Source organism: Chelmon rostratus, chromosome 18 (assembly GCF_017976325.1).
Source record: "Chelmon rostratus isolate fCheRos1 chromosome 18, fCheRos1.pri, whole genome shotgun sequence".
NCBI classification, from domain to species: domain Eukaryota; kingdom Metazoa; phylum Chordata; class Actinopteri; order Chaetodontiformes; family Chaetodontidae; genus Chelmon; species Chelmon rostratus.
Window position 1 is genome coordinate 23,877,690 of NC_055675.1, and position 19,764 is coordinate 23,897,453.

Consider the following 19,764-nt stretch of genomic DNA (forward strand, 5'->3'; position numbering starts at 1 on the left):
TGATGTTTTTCTGGGCTAAATAAATTCCGCTTTGGGGAACCTGCTGGTAATGGGCAATAAGCTCCAAATAAATCAGTCACAGAGAAACATTTAGACTTCTCACGCTAAATCCACCGAATCGCTGAACTCAAACAAACCACATCAGCCAAATGTGTCGAGTGTGTGGATATATGTGTGTGTGTGTGTGTGTTTAGCCTGCAGACCTCATCGCTGTGCAGCTGATCTCTGCAGCAGCATCTGCCAGTCATACACACAGTTAAAACACACACACACACACACACACACACTGTCACATCTCGTCAGCCGCAGCAGCCATTCAGACTCTTCATACAAACCAAGAGGATTGCTGCTAAGTAAAAAAAAAAAAAAACCCTCTGAGCATGACTTTGAGAGCAGCGAGAGAGATGGATGGATAAAGAGAAGGAACAGTGTGGGAGTGATGAATAAAGATCTCCAGCACTCATCCTCTCACACTGCAGATCTGAACTGTGGAAGTCAGCAGAGGAAGCTTGATTGGAAGTCACGACGATTTATGAGACCTCTTCATCCTGTGAGCTGTGTGCAGAGAGGACATGTCCCTGTGGATGCTTCAGTAACCAACAACTGCTGAAGCTGCTGCATGCAGACCTGCAGCACCACCGAAACCTCCCAATTACACACAAAATACGACTCGCAGAGGCTTTTCTGACAGGAAGTCGTCATTTGTCTGGTTTGTTTGAGTAGATTTTAGTGGTAAATGGGAATATTTTCTGGCGTCTTCACTGAATATCTTTGGCTTGTGAACAGAAGACATTTGAGGACGTCGTCTCGGGCTTTGGGAAACACTGATTGACACGTAGTCGACAGATCAATCGATCTTTAGTTGCAGCTCTTGTTTGGAGACCGTCGTCCTCGTGGTGACCATAAACCGTTGGTGAAGGTCAGGGAACGACGCAGACGGTTGGCTGGAACCAGGAAATGAAAAGCAGTGTGTTAAATGTTATTCTGACCCGTTCGTCATCATCATCAGCCACAGTCTTCCTCTGCTCCTGTCATAATCACTCCGGCCACTAGCGGGCGTTGTGTCCTGAATGTAAAAGCATCGTTTGGGCGCTTTGCTGTCGCGACTCAGCTGATATCAGACAGAAACGTCAGCGAGCTGACATCGTGTCCTCTCTGGACCAGGACCAGGACGTATCCGACTGACGTCATTCTATGTCCACGCTGATGAGTAACCATGACAACAGGCTGGTTTTGCTAGAGTTTTAAGAGTGGTGTGACATTCAGATCTTATGTAACAGAGTGAAACAGACTCTTTCTGTTGAGGAGTCACAAACTGAAACAAACGACTGAATGCAGAAACTGTAAAGGGTAATTTGGGCGTCCACATACATTTGGCCATGTGCTGGATGTGCACCGTATCAGTATGATGTATGATGTGGACGTTTGTCTCCAGGGAGAGCAGTGAATATGAAGTATGATAAAAACTTCACACTGTTTGTTTGGTGGAAACAAAAATAGAAAAAGATCTGAAGAGTACACCAACAGATCTATTTTAGTCACCGTGGTGATTTCAGCTCATAATGAGAATGAGGAAGTGTTCACATCCTTTACTGAAGTAAAAGTACTAAAACCTCAGAGTACAACAAACAAACACCTTTTTACAAGTCCTGCAGTGAAAATGTTATGAAAAGTATGTGAGTATAATCAGCAAAAAGTATTAAAGTAAAAGTACTGAGTGCAGTAAAATGTCCCTGTGACTGTTCTCCTGTTCTGCTGTTCTCCTGTTCTGCTGTTCTCCTGTTCTATCTGTTCTCCTGTTCTGCTGTTCTCCTGTTCTATCTGTTCTCCTGTTCTGCTGTTCTCCTGTTCTATCTGTTCTCCTGTTCTCCTGTTCTCTCTGATCTCATCAGATTACTGTGACTCAGTCGTTCATGTCAAAGCAGGATTTTACTGTTGGAGCTGGTTGAGCTTCATTTGAACTAATGATTCTTTTCATTCTGGATCAATCAGCTGATTATTTCCTCCATTAATCGATCGATCGATCGGTTTGGAAACATTGTGAAAATAGTGAGAAATGTGGTGACGATGAGACCAAAGTGACGCCTTCACAGTGTTTGTTTAGTCCAAAGCTCCACATTGTTACAAACACATTCAGATCATTCAGAGGAAAAGCAGCAAATCAAACATCAAATGATTCTTCATGAAGATCATCAAAGTTATTTGATTGATTGAACTGATCTGATGACGCTCTGACGGTGTGTGTGTGTGTGCGTGTGTGTGTGTGTGTGTGTGTGTGTTGCTTCAGGAGAACGGCGTGGAGTTCGAGGCTTGTCTCGTGGCCCAGTGCGACTCTCTGATCGAGGCGCTCACCAGGCAGAAAGCCAAACTGCTCACCAAGGTCACCAAGGAGAAGGAGTACAAGCTGAAGGTGGGATGACTCTTCCTCTGTCTGTGAGACGAACGTGACTCAGCCCAGACGTTCCTTACTGACTTTATCAACATGAACAACATGAGCCTGTTATCAGTGCAGCTAATCCTCCTCTCTGCATCAGCCACTCAGACAAATAACCTCAAGTGAGAAGCATATTTAACCTCTTAATGCCGATAGTCGTGAATTCGCATCACATCGCTTTAATCCAATCCATTCCTCTGATGCCGGTTTGTGCACATTCAACACACACCTGGGAACCTTTGGCAGGCACTGGTTTCTGGTTGGACGGGTCAAAGTGAAAACTACACCTGTTGTGTTGTCGTTACAATTTAATGGTTTTAAGCCAATTTTGTGGCTGTTTTGATGAAATAGATGAATTTTGTGGCTTTTATGATGCACATTTATGAATTTTAAAAAAAAAGTATTTTTATTGCATTTAAGCATTAACGCCTGTTGTGGCTAATTTGCATCATACCTAAATTTATATCTGTTGTTTGTGCTACAGAAAAATTAACAAACTCCTCTTAATTTAGGATCAATTTGAAAGCAAAAACACAAAGAATTAATTTTTTAATATAATTCTAAATAAATTCAGGCATCAAGGGGTTAATACTCTAATAATAATAGACTTTATTCATGCAGCACAATGCTACAAAGTCCTTTACAAAATCAAATGAGAATAAAACCGGGCAGATAAAATAATAGCAAGGTCAACACTAAGAAATAAAGAATAAAATTAAACATTTTAAAAACGTTTAAAAAAGAAAAGTATTGATTTTGAGAGATGGGATTGAATTCTGTCTGACTGCTCCCACCACACTTCCTGTTTGCCTCTTCCTCTCCAGCACCTCTTCACACGCTAATAATCAGCAGGACATTAAAATAAACTGTGAAACAAATAAAATCTACTTCCAAAAGCGTCAAACATTTCTCTTTAATGTTCAGTATTAAACATCCTCAGTTATAATCAATCAATCAATAACCTTTAATGAGCTCTGACAGCTCGACTCCTCGTTCAAATTCATGAGCAGAGCTCAAACGTCGTGATGTGAAACAAGCAGCTCTGTTCTAACAGCGAGAAAAATCTGAAACACCTGAAGCAGTTTCAGCCCTGAAACAGGTTTCCGTCCAGCGGTCCGCCTTTCGCTCCGTTAATCCTCCGATGGGGGTTTCCTAAGTCGCATCACATGGACGCCTGCCCGGCCTCAACGTGCCCACCGACCGACTGACCGTCTGGCCGGCGGCGGGGGGAGGGGGCGTTTGGACGGAGGCCCCGAGGACAGCTGCTGTCATTATCTGCAGGCCGGGGGTTGAGATTTAGCCAGAGGGCAACGAGCTGGAGCAAGAGAAGAAGAGCTCATAAACCGCGAGGAAGGATTCAGGATGTTTGTCTCTAACTGATGAAACGGCCGACGTGTTAGACCCAAAACCAAAAGCCAGAACCACGATCAGAGTCCAGCACGTAGAAGTACACAGAATGAATCCATGCATCTGCAAAAAGGAGACAAAAACTGTGAAACAAACAAAAAGCTGAAGTTTTAGAGGTAACTTAAAAGATTCTGCAGACCTCAGACCTTCAGGCAGGTGGTTTCAGAGCCGAGGGGCCCCGACTGCAAACGCCTGGGGGCCTTAAAAGATAACTTTTGTTTTTTACAACCTGGACTTAGAAATTAGCCCCAGAGGAGCGGCGCGTATATCCATATAATGCGAGTACTCGGGGCATCCATGCGCAGCCTCTATAAACGCATAATCTGCAGAAACTCTTCATATTCCAATATTTAGTTATGATATGCTGGTGCTATTCCCCTCTGAGCCCGTGGTGACATGTTATCAACATCCAGCGTCTCTAGACAACTACCTCTGACGTGGATGATGTCATTACTGAATGCCGCGCGCTGCGAGCAGCCAGCCACAACACGGCTGACTCTGCGGCGGTCGGCTACGAATACGCAATAACGAACCACAGCTGTGTGCTGGATTACATTCAAACGGATAAAAGTGGATCAGATTGTGCAAATTAAATTTTAAAGTGGAATCTCACACATGGTCTGGTTTTCACGCTGAATCCACGCAGAGCTCAGAAGAAACTGAACGGTTTGAATCTCAGGAGCAGCTCGTGTTTGTTCTGTGAAGACTCAGTGATGTAACTGCAGTTCCCAGAAAGCACGACGCTTTTCATGTCCCGGTGGAGGGGGGGGGGGTTCAGGCTCCGAACCATCATCTATTTCAGTGGATCTTCATATTCTCGGCCCGTGAGCTCGCCCTTTGGCCTCTCCGTTTTTCAAAGCGCTCACAAGCCTTTTAATCTGGTTTTGCAGCCAGACACAAAACCCAAAAATAAAAAAACATAATCTAAAGACTGTGTCTACACCAAGAAAGGCAGATGTTCAGAAAATTCACCAAAGCCGGAGCTTAATCCGTTAAAAGCAACATATTCTGCTTTCCTCTTTCAAAGAACAGCCAGAAATACTCGCTGCGTCCGTGCTGTCAGGAGAAACACCTCCAGCTGTTACATGTGGAGGTGTTCACAGTAATTACCCCTGATGACGACGTCACAGTGTTCCCCCCAGTGGAAGACTGACGGCTGAATGTGACGCTGCACATGTGCAACCAAATCTAAAAAGACATCAGACGCGTGGATTTGCTCGTGTTTTCCTTCAGTTGAGCTCTCAGGGCTGTTCGACATGAGAGGACGATGTCAGATATCACATGTTGACGGCTGATTAAAGAGACGTTATGCTGCAGGCTGCAGTCAGATTCTGAGCCACTCACCTGTACAGGACACAAATATTTCTATTTACACACCTGTGAGGACCTCGCTGACACACTGCTGACACTGATCAGCGATGGCTCGGACTCACCTCCACCGCCTCACCTGTGGTCGGGCTGCACGCGGCGCCCTGCAGCTCCACTGATTTCATACGTCAGAGATCGCGTGCAGGTCTCGTCCAGCTCTGCTGCGTGTATGCAAACAGCTGCCGCTCCAGAGGTCTGACAAGCTGCTTCAAGTGATCACCTGAGTCCGCGTCAGGTGAAGATCGCTGGTGTGGAGTCAGCTGATCAGACGTCTGCAGCTGCTCCTCACCTCTGCGGCGTTAGCTGCTACTAGCATGGCACGGCTGAATCTGCAGCGGCTGGATGGATGGACAAACGTACGCACATTCTTTAACTCGTGTCCTCACAAAGACACACATTCACCAGCAGCTGATGGATTAATATTCACTTCAGTCCCACAGATCAGAGCGTCTGAGTCTCTCTGTGAATGAGATTAACGTTCATCTGACCTCTCCATCAGTCCTGCCGCTCTCATGCTGCTGATCTTTACATTTGACTCAAACACTCACAGACCTGGAACATAAACTGCACATCTAAGCAAAAAGCAATAGATGGAAGCACAGCAACGAGCACGATGAGCTCACGTCATTTCTTTTCTACAACATTAGCTAAAGGTCCATGTGCTCGCGCTCCAAAAACCACCAAACCGGTCTGAAAACGTTGCTGTGAGCTGATCTGAGTGCAGCTCAGAGAGTGATGGAGGGGCTGTGAGGCTCTGCCATCTTAAACCTGTGCTTGCATCAACACGTTTGTGCGTTCGCACCCTCACGCTCATCTCATGTGCATGCGGAGCATATTGAAAAAGGCCTTGAAGCAGACCTGCAGGAGTGTGGGGGAGGCAGCTGACGGCTCGTCTCAGCGGGGCTGAAGGAAATTGAATTAAATCTGTGATTTGCTCAGTCTTCACGCTTCACGTTGTTTACGCAGCAGATAAGAGCCGACCTGAGCTGAAAGCTCGTTTTCTCCTGGCAAATAGTCTGAGTGTCTGTGCTGCAGGGTGGAGTTCAGGTGACACACAGCGACAAAAACACCTTGAATGACCTTTAACTGACCTTTCGTTCGTACTTTAATCCTGAATCCTTCAACAGAAGAGACTCGAAGCCGAACCTGTTCACTCAGACGCAACCAAACAGCTGATTTACACAAACCCGCTTCACTGATTTCACACACGAGTTAAGAATATTACAATTTAAACATCCAAAACAACACAAAGCTAAGACACAAAGGCATGAATACATTTATGAATAAAGATATACGAAGTTTTAATATTATTATTAAACTGCTGCATTATTCATATTTAACATCTGCTAACATCTGTGTGTAAAATGTATCTCGCCAGTTTTCATCCAATATGTCTGCTGTGGGCTTCACACACACACACACACACACACACACACGCACATGCATACACACACAGGCACACGCACACACACGCACGCACACACACACGCATGCACGCACACACACACGCACACACACACACACATGCACACACACACACACACACACACACACGCACATGCATACACACACAGGCACACGCACACACACGCACACACACACACACACACACACGCACACACACGCATGCACACGCACATGCACACACACACACACGCACATGCATACACACACAGGCACACGCACACACACGCACGCACGCACACACACACGCATGCACGCACACACACACACACACACACACACACACACACATTGTTTTGCTCCTCTCTCAGCTGACTCTTCACGCTCTTCATCTTTCAGTTCATACAGCAGCTGACAGGTGAATAATTAACTGTGATCTCATTAACCGCCAAATAAACGAGGGGGCCAATTTTCAGACGCCGTCTGATTAACTTGTTAAATCGTTTAGGCGGCCGTCGGTTAACGGCGTAATTAATGATCTTTGATTTGCCGACATCACAAGACACAAGTTTTCTCCTGCTTCACCTTTGAAAAGTTGATGTATGTGTGCAGCACACATACGTGCAGCACGTATGGAACATGTTCCTGCATTATGTGCTGCACATGTATGGAACATGTTCCATACGTGTTGTGCTCTGAGCAGATGGTCAGAGGTCGCTGATCAGCTGGTGCAGCTATTAATGCAAACAAAAGGCTAATAAGACGTTGACAGTTCGCTGAGTTTCAATTAGCTGCTGTGACACCTGTCCAAACCTCATCTCCCTCCTGCTCAGCGTTCAGACACCAGGTAGCATGTGGTGTGTGCACCCTCAGCTACGCCCTCAGCTGCACCCTCAGCTGCACCCTGCCAGCTCATGTGCTGAGCAGAGTGTTGGAGTTTTTCTCTGTCTGCCCTCTGGACTTTGTTTTTGTTGGCTGCGTTAGCTCGGGCTGTTCTGCTGTTGTTCACTTCATAGCTGCTACAACCAGATGTCTGAGCTGCATTTTCTAAATACTCATACTGCAGTTTGTGTTCTCTGCACAGAAAGTTGTCGTTCGTTCTGAAATTGACTTTAACAGAAATGCTGCGCGACACCAAAATCGGACCTGCAGAACGAACTAAATTTACTGCCGGGGGGGAGATGCATCTTATTTATGTAACGTTTGATCTGTGTCTGTCAGGTGGTGCGTGACCAGATCACACACTGCACCATGAAGCTACGTCAGACCACCGGCATGATGGAGTACTGCCTGGAAGTCCTGAAAGAGAACGACCCCAGTGGTTTCCTGCAGGTACCTCACCCACTGTGTGTGTGTGTGTGTGTGTGTGTGAATAGTTTGGACATGCCTGCACTAAACCAACAGTTAATGTATCCTGTAGCGAGCAGCACCGCAGAGTACCGCAGCTTCTTATGGCGTTAAAACGATGCTAAACTACAGTAGGTGGAGGAGTGTGGAGCAGAGGAAGAGGAGATATCAGGCGTCTCTTCAGGGAGACTGCTGATCATGATGAAAGAGACGAATAAACACCAGCCTTAAAACTGAAGACTTTCAGAGATCAAACACGAGGCAAACAGTCCAGAGTCTCACTGTACACTTCAAAAAATATCTCCTTTTCATGTGTTTACCACCAAAACTGACGAAAAGAGAGTTCAGAGGAGGCAGGAAGCACACACACACACACACACACACACACACACACACACACACACAGCTGATCTATTTTTAATTGACCCGACATGTTTAGTTATCAGCAGGCTCAGGCGCTCGATCGCTGATCAATAGTTATTGATCTGTGCATGTTAGGTCAAACTGAGAAAAGGTCAAATGTGAAGAAACAGAACACTTCTCGTTGTTTTATCAGCTCGATTCTTTGTGACTCGCTCTAATTTTCATGGATTGATTTTGAATTGATGACATCACTTTTATAAAACACAGCTGAATCAAATGAATTTTACAGGCTTTGTATTTGTGATCAATAACTTCTTCTGCAGCAGATCTTCTTCTGAATCTTCAGTAAATCTATGGAGATTTCTCTTTCTGGAGTTCTGCACCTCTCTGGGGTCTCATTGACCCAAACATGATGATTTAATGCTCTACATTTCTTTCCATAGAGCATGTTTGTTCATGCATGGCTCATATAACTAAAATATAAAATATTTCCTGCTTTCATTCAATAACTTTGCTTTATGGTATCAACACGTGTTCCCACTCGTATTATAGACTTCCTCCAGAGGCAACCACATAAAGACTGCAGGGTCCTTTAAAGCCCTCAGCTACATTTATGGCTGTCTGGACTTCTATTGAATTACACAAGACGCTTCCGCCTATGAATGATTTCTCCTCCTGCAGAGGGATGGAGACAGAGTAAGGTGAAGGAGAGAGATGAGAGATCAAAGACACACGCAGAGATCCCTGTGCTTCCATTTCATCTGAATATTTCATCATGTATTGATTATGTGGTTCATTACGGCTGCCGACGCCTGGAGGTTTTATTATTTATTCGTGCTGAGTGTAAGTTCAGGAACATTTGTAAATACAGCACAGCTAATCTGAAGTGAAGAAATGAAGCTGAATGGAGCCATTTACGTTTTAATGCTGGAGGGTGAATTTCCTCGACCGGATCAGGTTTTTTTTGCAGCTGAGTGTAGTTTGATGTAATGTATTCACTTCCCTGCGGCGGTGAAGCTCTTACCAGCAGACGAGGGTCTAATTCTCCGCCTTAAATATTTGAACTGCGCTAATGCGTGCCTCATTTCACTTGTCAGACACAATGTAATGAAGCCAGGCCACTGGAACAGATCCCAGAACAGAGGGGCTGTTCTGTGTGTGGGGACGGTACCACTGCTGCACTGCAAGCAGGATTAAATGTAAATGTTGAATGTAGTTTGTTTGACTGCACGTGTCTCTGCCCGGGCTCGTCTTCCTCCACTGTACAGCTCCTCTGCATCACTATGTGTGTGTGTGTGTAGATCTCAGACGCCCTGATCAAGCGGGTGACATCGTCTCAGGACCAGTGGGTGAAAGGGGCCCTGGAGCCAAAAGTAGGCCCCGAGTTTGACCTCACCCTGAACACCGACTCGCTGCTGCAGACCATCCTGCTGCTGGACTTCTGCCAGGGCAAAGGTAAACATACAGCAGCACACGCCTCCTCTTCAGCTGCCAGCTTTAAATCCTGTTCACAGCCTCTCTGTGTTATTTCACGTGCTGCTGTGCAATGAGCCTTTTTATTCTAATTTCTAATCATTTTTGTCATGATTTAATTTTATTTCTAACTTCTCTGTAATAGCATTGTGGCAAAGTCCTCCATCAGTTTAGAATTGCACTCATTAACATTGAAAAACATTGAAATCAGTGTAGCTGAGGCCAAGATATCCCGACTTCCAGTGCATATTATGGATGAAGCTCCAAAAACTCTGGATCCTGCATTTCCCTAACCTGACGCACCAGATGGTTTGTTGGACAGAAGCGTCTGAGAAGTCTTTGGAAACTGTTCAGAAAAGAGCAGAGGCTTTAAAAAATGCCTGGCAGGTGATTGGATAAACCACCTCTCTATCACGGCTAACTCATGGACTCGTGCTGAAGCCAGTCGGAACATCTTTTCCTGAAGAAAAGCCTTCAGCGTCGTTTCGCTTTTGCTTCAATGAAGGAATGCTGCTTTGTTCTGGTAGCAGTGGCGTGCACAGCCTTTTTGAAGGGGAGGGGTGAAAAGGATTTCACTTGAGCACGCATTTTGGCGTCCCAGAGGGCACTTTAGTGCGCGTTTTTCAACAATTGGGCCCCCCCTCTGTGCACGCCACTGTCTGGTAGCACTGATGCGGCAGCAGCATGTAAGCTAACTTCTTGAGGAGCTGCCGTTGTTGGTTTCAAAAGGAATAGTTGCGCTGATGTCACATTGAAACCACACCTGCCCGCAGCTGCTAGGAGTTCCTCGCAGGTCTCTGATTGGTCTGAATGAAGGTGGTTCGACCACAGATGAATAACTTGAAGTCTGGCCAGACGGATTTTCGGCGAGTCTGATCTCGCAAATCCAGCTGCCTCGCAAAGTACACATTCCCCATCGTGCTACTGTTGTTTATGCTAATTGTGTCATTGTGGCGCGCTAACAACTAACTAATTGTTTGTAATTCCAAGCAACCAAAATGGAAAGTTGGATCAGAAATGTCAAAAACAAACTACATGTCAATAAAATGTTGATAAAAGGCCTGCACAGCCGCCATTCAAATAAAACCCAACATGAACACGAATACAACTGATTTCAAAGAAGCTACATACAGTTTGTTAGTATCTGGTTTCGCTGGATAATAAAATGATAATAATCAGGCTTATGTTACGTTGAACTTCATGAGTATAATCCATGTAAATCCCCTTTAAACAGGCTCGATGAATAAATCAACTCGACATGCACAAACATATTCAAACATCCTTGACCTGAAGCAAAAAAAACAGCCTCTTGACGATGTGTTTCATAACCAACGAACAACATTTGCTTCGTGCCACTGTTCCCTTCAGAGGTTCCTTCAAGATGCACAACAAGATGCACAGCTGATTAGCTATTCATTGGCTGTTGCTACCCAGCAACCGGTTGATGTGCATGAGTAAACACGGCGTCCTTTACCTTCAAACCTCTGCAGAGGTTCCTCAGCTGGGTTGTTAATGTACATTAAATATGGAATCAGCGCCATGCATATTTTATTTTGATACTGCTCCGCTGAGGCAGCAAACATTAGATGTTTTCTTTGCAGATGTGGATTCAATCTTACTAAAATACAAAATAATGCCCCTTATTCTTGCATGTATAATGCATTGTGATCCATTACAGATCCATTAAAAGCTATATAATCATCACATAATTGATGAAATTACATGAAGAATGTGACCCAGATCTGCAGGTCTTGGCCTTGGTTGAGTTGCATTTAAAGGAGAATCTCTAATTTCCCCCAGTGAAGACAATCAGAGTCGGCTTTGGTCGTCCCTCCTTTCTTCTTTCAGGCCCGTGTCATGAAAAACATCTGTACGTCCCCCCAGCTTGGCATCCCACTGATCGTCCAGAACAAAGCGATGGAGTTTAACTGACCATTTCATGTCTTTGATTTCTAGTCTTTGACATCCTGAGAAGCAACACATTGTCGGAGACGTTCTGAATCACAAGCAGCCTGAAAGTATTCGGACACCAGTGTCCTCACTGGTACAACCCTGTTTGAACTTGTTTGACTGCTGCTTCTTATTCTGTTCCTGCTGTATTTACTTTATCACGTTCAGCCTCCAGATACATTACAAAACAGCGAAAAAACATTTTATTCTGAGAGTGAAAAAGCTCTTTCTGGATTGAGTTTATCTTAAGGAACTGTGTTTTGATGCAGCAGTATCGGCATCAGTGGAAAGTCTTAATTTCTTCTATTTTTTCCTGTAATTTTATGCTGTCGTGTGATGTGGGGAAAATTAAGGGTAAAGATAAGAATTTGTAATACAAACACCTTCGTCTGTGTTTGAGGTTCAGATTAAAGATAAATCCTCTTGTATTTTAGTAATTCAGATGATGAAATAAAGTCAGAACAAGACTGATGACCAAAATAATTTTGAAAATAACCAGGTTAAAAAAACAGGACTCTAAGATGCATTAACTAAAACACTGATGCAAATCAAGCTGAGGAACCATCACATGCTTGAAAAGAGCACAAAGCACACAAATAGTCCCATTTTTGACCAAACCTTCATATCTGTCCCCTGAAGTCTTTGTGTCGTTGCAGCGTTTCCTGATCTAAAATCAGATAATGGCTGCAAACCTCTGTTGTGCTCTAATTTGCAGATGATACTCTGCTTTACATTGACATACTTTTCAACAATGTTTCCGTCATCTTTAAAAATAACTAAGATATGTTCTGATATAAAATGGTTATGAATCATAATAATCTGACCTACAGTCAGTGTTGTGTTCAGAAAATGATTAGCTTTATGTTTCTCTTGACCTCCATTAGGGAGACTATTTTTTCATTGTGTATGGTTGCGATATGACTTTTGTGTCTCGCTGGTCATTTTGTTTTACTCTCGACATCTTTGGAAAAGAGGACGTGCCTGAAGTGATTTTTTTAGGCTCAGATAACAAATGAATGAATGAATGAATGAATGAGTTCACTTTTTAATGCGATCGGTGTGAATTTCTGGTCTCACGCTGGCTCTCACTGTCACTTCCAGCTGCTTTGTCCACCACCTTCTGTCCATGCGCTCTTGTATTAAAACCAAACCGTGGTCATGTTTCCAGATGTGCAGGAGAGTCCGTTATTGAAACAAATGCAGGCAGCAGGCAGTGCTGAGGCTGACGTGGAGACAGAGAGCCCAGGAGGTATTTCACAGACTTTTCACAGTAAACCTTTGTCCCTCCTTCCTCGTCCCTCAGCCCCGACAGCCCTCATGGCCGTTCTGGCTGGACACCCTCTGGTCTTTTTGTCCCATGGCGTCTACCTGGTCTCTTTCCTCTGCATGGTTGTCGTTTTCCAGCTCCCGTCCAATGAACGGCACCTCCGCCGAGTCGTGCTGCCTTCACTGGAACACAAAGATCCCACAATCGACACGCATTTGTAGCCTGAAGTACTTCTCTGCTTCTCATGTTAGACTGTGGTTACTAATTCCTGCACCTTTAATGTAATAATTTCATTCCAAACAATATGTGTTGCTGTTGTTGCACAACACAATGAAAGCATAAAGCGGAGGAAATGTGTATTAAAAATTATCCTCCAAATCTTGCAGTTGGATGAATCAAAGAACTATTTTGGCTACAAATGCAGTGAAACGTGTTGAAGTTGGACGTCGATATTGATGTGTGCACCGTGGTTTGCATCGATCCTGCTGTGTTGTTTCCTCTGTCACGACTGCCGCCCGCCCTCCGTCTCCTCACCGCTGCTTCGGTCCAGATAACACATGAAGGACTGATGTGAAGCAGATCCACCGCCCTGAGACCTCCACCCGTGTGTCCGCTGGTTATTTTGACCCTGTTTTTCTGTGTTTGTTTCAGGAAAAAGCAGTTTCTTCCTGTTCGTTTTCCACCACAGGGGTCAAACAGTGTCTTTTTATGAGAAAAAGCCTTTGATATAATGTTGACTGTCCTGCCCTGAATGAGGCTGCTAACGTGTCTCAATCTGTCAGGCCGGGACTCAGATCAGGACTCAGACGCAGAGATTTGAATTCACAGATCTTTATTAACTCAACCCAAGTTCCACTTCGCTGAGTGTCAAACAAATAGGCTATATAAATTATACTAGGCACAAAGGCTATAACGAGGAATATAAAGGATAAGAAGCTAACAAAGAAACACAAAACGCTCACTAAGAGGATAACTATGGAAAACACTACGATAATAAAATAACGAAAATCACTCCGAACGGAGGAAAACTCAAAGAACTAGGATTAGCGAAACTAGGTAAGGAAAACTAAGAAATCAAACACACTCCTGAAAAACAGAGGAACTAGAATCTAAACACAAAAACAGAAACAACAGAAAATCACTCTAATAAGAGGAAAACAATTCGGCTGAGGTCCATGACAGGAAAATAAATCAGAAACTAGGATATCAAAGTTACAAAACAAAAACACTCACCAGGAGGAAACAAGAGCTTACGAGACAAGGACTGTGGCTGTGGCAAGGACAAACGGGGAAGACAGGCTCGGGTGAATCGCCGACGGACAAAGACACTCTGGCACAAGACAAGGGAGACGCAGACTATTTAACACGTGGAGGGTAATCAGGAACAGGTGGAGACAACAGGTGATCAGGGCGGACACACGGGACACATGAGGAAGGGCAAGTGCTCTGAAACGAGAGGAGAGTTAGACCTTCAAAATAAAACAGGAAATGACAAGACAACAACCCCATGACAAGACAGACCTCACTGCGGTGTGACACAATCGTTTTTTCCCCCCTGATCAGATCATAACGAACGCCACGTTCTAATTGGGTGGAACTTTTTGGCAACAAACACTGTTTAAATAATTGCTGCTGGAAGCTTCAGCAGTCTTCAAAGCTTGAATCGGCGTACCCCTCTGCACCACCAGTACTGCTACACCAGCAGGGGTGTCGAGTCCTCAGACGTAAAGCCTCCACCCAGCTGTTGTCCCGTGAATGAACCCGGAGGTCTTTCACCTTAAAGGCTTTACTTTTTTTTAATCTCCCACTAGATCCACTTTAAAGCTCCTCTTTCTCTCCCTTCAGTTTTGTTTAAAAGCAAGCAGCCAACTGACGACGTCACCCTGTTTGTCCTCCTTTTCTCCTCTTCCTCCGTCCACCCTTTCACCCCCCATCATTACGTCTCATCCATCCTTTTCGCCCCACAGTGGAGGCCGGACCCTCGGTGCCAGCGGCGCCTCTCCTGCAGCTGGAGAAGTGCTGCACCAGGAACAACAGCGCCACCCTGGCCTGGAGGGTCATTGCGCCCCCTGGCAGCCCCATCGAGGGCTACATCCTGGAGCTGGATGACGGCAACGGAGGACAGTACAGGGTGGGTGCTTCAGTCAGAATACACACCATCTGTTAGGGTACAAGATTTAAAAGTAATATGACAGTAATCTAACCTGAACTGCAGTAAGATAAGTCTCTTCTGTTGCTCGTCTTTTTTATTTTATTATGAATAATCCACATGCTGCTCAGCTCTGACGAACATGTGCTCCATCACCAAACCAGCTTTGCAAGTTCATGACTTCTCCTCTTTACTGGAGTCCGTGTGGCAGCGAACATACATGTGCATACATTTAATCTGCATTTGTCATGATGCCGCTAAAATGTGTATGCGTGTGTGTGTGTGTGTGTGTGTGTGTCTCAGGAGGTGTATGTGGGGAAGGAGACAGTGTGTACGGTGGACGGCCTCCATTTTAACAGCTCCTACAATGCCAGAGTGAAAGCCTACAACGGCGTCGGCGTGGGGCCATACAGCAAGACTGTGGTGCTCAAGACCTCTGATGGTAGGGTGTGTGTGTGTGTGTGAGAGAGAGAGAGAGAGAGAGACATCTGTCACATATAGAATAATGTCTTTGATTGTCTTGGTTCATAAATCACATTAATCTATAAAATGAATTAAAGAAGCTTCTTAGAGGAAGAGTCTGGAGGTCCTTCAAAGTAAAAGCATGTCATGCTTTATACACAGACACTGAAAAGAGAAGAAGAGGATGATGAAAGGAAAGGAAAGGAAAGAGGAGCACAGGAATGGAAAGAAAGGTAGACAGAAGAAGAGAAAGGGAAGGAGAGGAGTCGACAAGGAAGGAAAGGGAAGGAGAGGGGAGGAAAGTAAAGGGAAGGAGGAGACAAGAACAGAAAGCCAAAAAAAAGGAGGCCAAATGGAAGCAAATGAAGGAAGTGGAGAAGGAAGAAAGGAAAGGAGAGAGAAAAGAATGGAAAATAAAAAGTTGACGGGAGCAAATGAAGGGAAAGAAAAGGGCAGAAAAAAGGAGGGAAAAAAAGGGATAATGACAAAATCTTTCATAATCGCCGCAGTGGGATGAGGATGGAAAGTTTTCCTAAGTCACACACACACACACACACACGCACACGCACACACACACGCACACGCACACGCACACACACACACACACACACTAACAATGGGCATTAGTCTGTTTTCTGGCTGATAACTGTTCATCCGCCGCCCTCTTTTTTTCCTCTCTCATCTTTTTTTCAACTCGACCTCCTTTTCTGTCTCTCACCCTCATCGCCTCCTCCTCCTCCTCCTCCTCCTCCTCCTCCTCCTGCTCCTCTTTCCTCGAGGACTGTAGCTTCTTTTCAGCCACACAGAGGAGGGAAATTATGGGATGTGACTCTTGTTGGCATGACAAGTGAAAGAGCAGGAGACAAAAGCTGCAAAACAAACGCTGATTTTGATGCACACACCAAAAACGATGTGGCAGAATTTACCTGTGTGTGTGTGTGTGTGGACATATTGGATGTGTCACCTCTTATTAAATCCTGCAGGATGTTGTTGTAGTGAGCTGATGAAGCTTTTCTGTCCTCAGGCCCAAATGTGTCCCTGATGTTTCAACCTTCAGCTGTAAAATCATATTATTATCACGTGACTCTATGATACCAGCAGATGTTCATCCAATCACAGTGCAGCCTTGTGCACATTAAGACTGTCGAAAATGACATGCATGAAGCCACTTTTCAGCTGAATGAAGTGAGGCAGAGCTACTTCCTGTTCATCAAAGCAAATCAATCAGCACATTTACACATTTCCATCATGACTGTTGCTTATATGACACAAAGTCAGCTGTTTCCTGAGGCTGTTGTACACATACTGTACATACAGGTAAGATGTTTATGTGGACAGGAAGTTATTCTTGTTATTCAAATAAACTGAGCAGGTTTATGTCTTCAGCATCAACATGATGCAAAGCCACTAAAATGTCTTAATAAAACATCTCAAGTCTTGATGGCACTCCAGTCTGAAAAGTGAAGACCAGCAGGTTGTTGTGGCTTCACCTCTGACGGCTGTCTCCTCCCTGCAGTGGCCTGGTTCACCTTTGACCCCACCACAGCTCATCGCGACATTGTTCTGTCCAATGAAAACCAGACAGTGAGCTGCAACAGCTACGACGACCGCGTGGTGCTGGGAACCGCTGCCTTCTCAAAGGTAAACTCGTGTGTCGATCAGGAGTTCACTAAATAAAGTTTACATCATTTCCACCAGTATTGAAATATATTCCACTTCCTCGTGGATCTCAGGGCACCCACTACTGGGAGGTCAGCATTGATCGCTATGACAACCACCCGGACCCTGCGTTTGGCGTGGCGAGGATCAACACCATGAAGGACATGATGCTGGGGAAAGATGACAAGGCGTGGGCCATGTATGTGGACAACAACCGCTCCTGGTTCATGCACAACAACTCCCACACCAACAGGTAGGTGCAGACTCTGGTATCATTGGATGGAAGCTACCAACAGCTGTTCTGTGTGTCACTGTTGAAGAACTTAAATCTGCACTGTGGGACTTCTGTCTCCCCCCTCTGGCAGTTAGAGGAATTACACAAACACTGTTGAGGTGTGCTTGAACGTAACAGATGTTCATTTATATGTTAAAGTCCTGAACTGCAGGTTTAAAGATGAACATCTGGTTTCACTGTTTTAAATGTTTCAGGTGTGTTTAGTGACGAGCTGATATTAGATTTAGATCTCACACACGCACACACACACACATGCATGAAATAACCTCACTCCTCAGCAGCTGGAGTTCTTTTTGCAAACCCTTCAAACACAATAACATCTATGAATACAACGTAAAGCATGAAGGAGCATTCAGACACACAGAGACGTCCTCTCATCTGACTGTCAATAAGAACAGCAGGAGACACAGACTGTGGAAGGTGGCGCTCTCTTATTCCATTCATTCCATTCCAACTAACAAACAGAAGAAGAAGACGACTTTCTGCACCAGCTCTCAGTGTCACAATGAAACCATCAAACCCTCATTAAACATTGATTCAAAGAAAATGTCTGTTTTTCACAGGAACGTCGAAAACCTCCGACTTTATCATCAGCGCGTGTCTGTTACATGTTGCTATGTAGCACATATTGATTCCTTCAGCTCTCACTCAGCCAGGCGTGGGGCCGGCGCCGCGCGTTTGTGCACAGAGTGTAGGGAAACATTGCGTCGTGTGTTTGTGCACAGAGCGGAGGGAAACATGGCGCCGTGTGTTTGTGCACAGAGCGGAGGGAAACATGGCGTCGTGTGTTTGTGCACAGAGTGTAGGGAAACATTGCGTCGTGTGTTTGTGCACAGAGCGGAGGGAAACATGGCGCCGTGTGTTTGTGCACAGAGCGGAGGGAAACATGGCGTTGCGTGTTTGCTTACATGTTCAGAGGCGGTTTCAGGAGCACAGCATCTCCCTTTCAGGACATTTCTTGTCTCCAGTAATCGGCCGTTTTTGTCACCCGTGCTGATGGATTCTGAATTCTCTGAGTTCTGATCAGCTTGTTCGGATTCAAACTGTAGTTACACTATGTCTCTCTCTGTGTGTGTGTGCGTGCGTGCGTGTAGGGCGGAGGGCGGCATCACTAAGGGCTCGACCGTGGGCGTCCTGCTGGATCTGACCAAACACACACTGACTTTCTACATCAACAAGGAGCAGCATGGACCGACTGCCTTCGAGAGCCTGGACGGGGTCTTTGTACCTGCAGTCAGCCTCAACAGAAACGTCCAGGTGTGTGTGTGTGTGTGTGTGTGTGTGTGTCCATGCATTGCTCATGTTATGGGGACATAAATCTGTTTAAACAGTGACGTTGTGGGGACTCGCCTTTCTTATGGGAACAAAATGCAGATGTCCAGAACATAAATCATTACATGTTTGGGTGAAGACTAGTGTTAAGGTTGGGTTAGTTTAGGTTTGGGTTAGTTTAGGTTTGGGTTGTGGTTAAGGTTAAGTTTAAGGTTAGGGTAATAATAAGGGTAATAATGGAAGTCTATGTAATGTTCCCAGATGTGATGGAAGCAAAGTCACATCACAAACTGAAGGTGCAGACCTGACGTATGTGTCTGTCGCTCAGACTGTGTCCAGGATGTAGACCGCACCGGACAGACAGATTATTGTCTATGTGTTACGAGTCCTAAAACTCCAGCCAGTTATCAAACATGTTCCCAAATTCATGAAGGTGTCGCTGCCTGTTCCAGGTGACCTTACTGACGGGCCTGGAGGTGCCAAAGAATACCAAACAGTAGGAGGTCCTTCCACCCGTCCCGTCGCCCTGGAAACCAACCAACGATGTCATACGCAGCCTCAGTCCACTCCCACATGGACCTCCTCCAGTCAGGTCTCTCATCCTTCTCCAGGTGCACTTTGTCTCAGTGTGAAACCCCGCTCCGAAATTTGGTCCGAAAGGAATAAATGTGTGTGTCGATTATTGGCTGTGAATCAGTTGATTGGAGCTTGTGGACGTCTCTGCAGAGAGGACTGGACTTACTGTGGATCATCACACTGTTTGCTTCCTGTTCCAGCTTCCTGTCATTCCAGCAGAAGGAAAATCCAGCCTTAAATTTCTCCTCGAGGCCTGACGTTAAACTGATCGACAGATTTCCCACACTGTGCTACGAAACAACGGCTTTTCATTTCACTGGTTCAGGTTTTGGAGCTCT

At 45.2% G+C, this 19,764-nt stretch overlaps 1 protein-coding gene across 1 annotated transcript in view; it reads left to right on the forward strand.

Annotated features, from left to right (window-relative positions):
- LOC121621955 (E3 ubiquitin-protein ligase TRIM9) overlaps positions 1 to 19,350 on the forward strand; it is a 36,318-nt gene extending 16,968 nt beyond the window's left edge. The window contains exons 3-12 of the mRNA XM_041958702.1: positions 2,288 to 2,410; positions 7,835 to 7,945; positions 9,625 to 9,778; positions 12,915 to 12,995; positions 14,981 to 15,144; positions 15,466 to 15,611; positions 17,091 to 17,265; positions 17,358 to 17,536; positions 18,673 to 18,835; positions 19,303 to 19,350. Of these exons, the coding sequence (XP_041814636.1) occupies positions 2,288 to 2,410; positions 7,835 to 7,945; positions 9,625 to 9,778; positions 12,915 to 12,995; positions 14,981 to 15,144; positions 15,466 to 15,611; positions 17,091 to 17,265; positions 17,358 to 17,536; positions 18,673 to 18,835; positions 19,303 to 19,350 (1,344 nt within the window). The remainder of the gene's footprint in view (positions 1 to 2,287; positions 2,411 to 7,834; positions 7,946 to 9,624; positions 9,779 to 12,914; positions 12,996 to 14,980; positions 15,145 to 15,465; positions 15,612 to 17,090; positions 17,266 to 17,357; positions 17,537 to 18,672; positions 18,836 to 19,302) is intronic.
- The last annotated feature ends 414 nt before the right edge of the window (positions 19,351 to 19,764 follow it).